Source organism: Marmota marmota, unplaced genomic scaffold (genome assembly GCF_001458135.2).
Source record: "Marmota marmota marmota unplaced genomic scaffold, marMar, whole genome shotgun sequence".
In the NCBI taxonomy this organism is placed as follows: domain Eukaryota; kingdom Metazoa; phylum Chordata; class Mammalia; order Rodentia; family Sciuridae; genus Marmota; species Marmota marmota.
In genome coordinates this window covers 60,257,270-60,260,924 of record NW_026000174.1, presented here as the reverse complement: position 1 = coordinate 60,260,924, position 3,655 = coordinate 60,257,270, and the positions used below count along the sequence as shown (strand labels likewise).

General features: G+C 53.4%; 1 protein-coding gene across 6 annotated transcripts in view; it reads left to right on the top strand.

Moving 5' to 3' along the window:
- The first annotated feature begins 336 nt into the window (after positions 1 to 336).
- Positions 337 to 3,655, top strand: part of Slc43a3 (solute carrier family 43 member 3) — a 19,981-nt gene continuing 16,662 nt past the window's right edge. For 2 of the 6 annotated variants that reach the window (XR_001502619.2, XR_001502620.2), the window contains exons 1-4: positions 487 to 713; positions 1,197 to 1,553; positions 1,904 to 2,033; positions 2,778 to 2,824. Coding sequence is in view for 4 of the 6 variants with exons in the window: in XM_015477935.2 (XP_015333421.1) it covers positions 1,370 to 1,553; positions 1,904 to 2,033; positions 2,778 to 2,824 (361 nt within the window). In the remaining 2 variants the exon portion in view is untranslated. The other 4 variants (XM_015477935.2, XM_015477933.2, XM_015477939.2 and 1 more) reach the window with 4 other exon arrangements.

Sequence of the window (3,655 nt, the reverse complement as noted above, 5' to 3'; positions counted from 1 at the left end):
GTGTGGCGGTGTGGAGGCGTTGTGTGGTGTGTCTGTGTGGAGGGGGGAGGGTTGAGCTGATGGGCAAACAAGGCACAATACGTTCCATGCCCACCTAAGTGGTCAAGGTAAGGCACCCGGAATACGGCGTGCGAGTCCGCGTGCTTGCTGAAGCCCTTTGCTCTGCATGCATCATCTCCCTGGGTGGACCTGGGCTTGGAACGTTGTGAAAACCAAGTTGCTTGGGGCAGGAAGGGGACCAGGGAGCTGGGCGGAAAAAGACTCGGCTGGCGTGCCGGAGGGCCACAGAAGGAGAAGAAGGGGCGGGGGTCAAGAGAGAGAAGGAAGTGATGGAGATGAGGAGGCCTGTCCCATCCCCTTCCGGGCGGGCGCGGGTGGAGGCCGGCAAAGGCCTGGGAGGGGCGGAGTCAGGCGCGGATCCAGAGAGCGACCCGCCAGCGCCAAGCGACAGCAGCCCCAGGCGTCGCGCGCGCGGGTAGGACTTGGGCCCGGCGGCGCCTCCGCGGGAAGGCGGCTCCGGGCAGCGCGAGTGGCCGCGGGGCTCGGTGCAAGTGGACTGGTGTGCGGAGGGCGGCGGGGACGAGGAGTGGGAGCCCTAGGCAAGGCTCGCGTCCGGAGTTGGGGACTCGTGTGGCCTGGGTTGTGACTATTAGCCGTGTGACCTTGGACAAGTTCAGGAAGTCCCCTGAAACTTTTGTGCCAGTAAAGTGAAGGTAGCAAACCATCAGCCTTGCGGGAGGTGGTGAGAATGTGCGTTGGCTCTGTGTCGAGCCCCCCTGCACCTGGTCCGGGGCGGGGGGGCTGTTCCTGTTTTAGTGGACTCCATTAAGAATGAGCTCAGGAGTTCCTGTTTCCCACCCTGCTGCTTGGGCTACTTTGGGTACAACATTAACTTCCATCTGTGACTCTGGGTTGCCAAGTTGGTATTCAGATGCAATAATGAGATGATGTATGAAAAGTTTTTTATTTATTTACATTTATTTATTTATTTATTTATTTATTTATTTATTTATTTATTTTTGCTTGTGCTGGGAATTGAACCTTGCACACGCCAAACCCTTTGCCATCGATCTACATTCCCAGTGAAGGTGTGATTCCCGAAATTTCCTTCCAGGGGTCATAGTCATTCTGCCCTTCCTCCTCCCCCTTTGTCCACCTCTCCCTTTCCCACAGGCAGCCTCTACCTTGTTTTTCAGGATCCAGAGAATCATCCACTGATGGGTTTTGCTCAGGCCCCCAAAAGTTGGAACTATAGAGCTCCTTGAAGGAAAGGAATTGCCAAAGGAATTTTCCAAGTGGGCACACACCAGGACCTGCAACTTGTGTGGTCCGTCCAGGAGGACAAAGTGGGACTTGAGGATTTGGGGCCATGGCAGGGCCGAGCCTGCCCCTTCGTGTGGCCACCTTTCTGACGGGGCTGCTGGAATGCCTTGGCTTTGCGGGTGTCCTCTTTGGCTGGGCTTCGCTAGTGTTTGTCTTCAAAACAGAGCGTTACTTTGAGGATCTCTGTGAAGCAGATGCTGGTCTCCTGAGCAACGCCACAGAGCAAGCTGGTAAGGACAGCGCTGGCTTTTCCAAGGACGCTGAGCCAGGTCCCCAGGAGGTTGGGAAGGGATAGGGAGGACTCTACCTCTTGCTCACCTTTCCAGCCTTTCTAGGGCAAGAGGAGTGTCAGCAAGTCCCCCTCTTGTCTAGGAGATGCAGGGGGCTTCCAAGGGGTGTCTTGGGGGCAGGAATCTTTAGGGACAGCTGTGTCTTAACCCAGCTTGAGGAAGAGCCTTCTGCCCGGTGAGCTGTCCTAGAGGGAGGGGAGCCCGAACTGGGCACTCACCTAGCAGGGAGGCTGGGATGATGGGAGCTTATCCCATGTATCCTGGACTAATGAGAACCCTTCTCTCTCCAGACTGCAAAGCCCAGGATGAGAGGTTCTCTCTCATCTTCACCGTGGCCTCCTTCATGAACAACTTCATGACGTTACCCACTGGCTACATCTTTGACCGTTTTAAGACCACCGTGGCCCGCCTCTTAGCCATGTAAGTCCAAAGGCCCAGCCTGGGCAGAGGCGAGTAAGAGGGATTCTTCAGGCAGCTGCCTGGCTGGGAGGGAAACCCAGGTCAGGCGATGGGACAGTCCTGGCAGGCTCCTGAGCAGTAGCTGGCTGGCAGGATGTGTCTGTAGGCCCGCCCTCCTCCCCCGCACCCTCTCTAGCCTTTCCTCACCTCCTTCCCCTGGCTCCATAGAACAGTGTGTCTTTTTATCACCTGCTGAATTGAGCAGGAACCCAGGCTGACGTCCTGTGAGGTCTGGCCTGGGGTCAGGGTTACAAAATTAGCACACCCAAGATTGCTCCTCTCTGCCTCCCTTCACTCTGGGGACCCTTCTGTCACTCCTAAAAGTCCTCACACCAACTCAGCCTTGTTCTTTATCCTCCTCACCCCATCACTGTCCAGGGCTCCGTTACTAAGGTTTTCTGGGTGTCTGCAGTGGTGGGATTTCAGGTCCCCTCAGACTGGAGGGCGACAGCGGGGGTCTCCCTTTCAGGCAACAGGTGGGTCAGGGAGAGGAATAGTTTGCTCCTGCCATTGGCTTCTGTGTTTGGATCTCTGTGCTCTTGGCCAGGTTCAGTGATAAGCAGTGGTCTGCTGAGGGCTGATATGACCCAGAGCAGCACCCCAGGGAGGCTTGTGTGGGCTCAGCTGTCAAAGAGATGGATGGGGGGCTGGGGATGTGGCTCTGGGCTTTCTCCTTCCTTGACGGTATTCTTTTCTGTATTTCAGATTTTTCTATACCAGTGCCACTCTGACCATAGCCTTCACCTCTGCAGGTGAGTCATGTTAGGTGGGAGGAGGGACAAAGACGAGGGGCACTGATAGATGGGCCAGGTACAGAGGGTGTCAGCCAGAGCCCAAGCACCCCGGGGTTATTCAGAGATCAGCTTGCAAGAGTCCCTCAGTGATAACGAGGTTTTTGCTGGTTTTGGGAACACAGCTTAGTCTTCCGAGAAAATGTGAGAAGGAAGGGCAATGGAAGTGGGCTGCTTCAGAGAGGATTTATTCAAGGGATTATTTCCTTCTTGGAGGTGTAAAAATGGTCTCTCTTTCTTTTTTTAAAAAAAATCAAATGAAAATATGAATGAGTTTTGAAAGTATCCTTACTTAGCAGGATAAAAGTTGACAACTCTATTATACTCAAAAGCTTTTTATTTTTCAAATATTCCCCTTTATTAAAATCTATGAATTCCAACTTGGTTTATCCATCCTGCCTCCTTTATGAAGAAGAGCCAACTGAGGCCAGAGAGGGACCCTTGGCAAAGACTTTCTCCAGAGTTGGTGGGAGGCGGGCCTGGGGGGCTTTGGGGTTAGGAATTCAAGGTATGGCACATAACCGGGTTCTATACCGTAGATGATGTCAAGGGTGGTCTGCATTCATGCTGAGCAACCTCGGAGATCCAAACAGATCTTGTGAGATAGCCTGGCACCTCTTAGGCCAAAGACTTCACACTGTGCTCCTTATCAAACGGGCCTCAGGTAATCGAAAGCCTGTCAGTAATTTTCGAGTAGCTGAATATGGCTGGCTCGTGTTTGATTCACCATTGTGAATCGTTTGAGCAACTTTTCCCCCTCTTCCTCCATAAAAAAAAAAAAAAAAAAAAAGA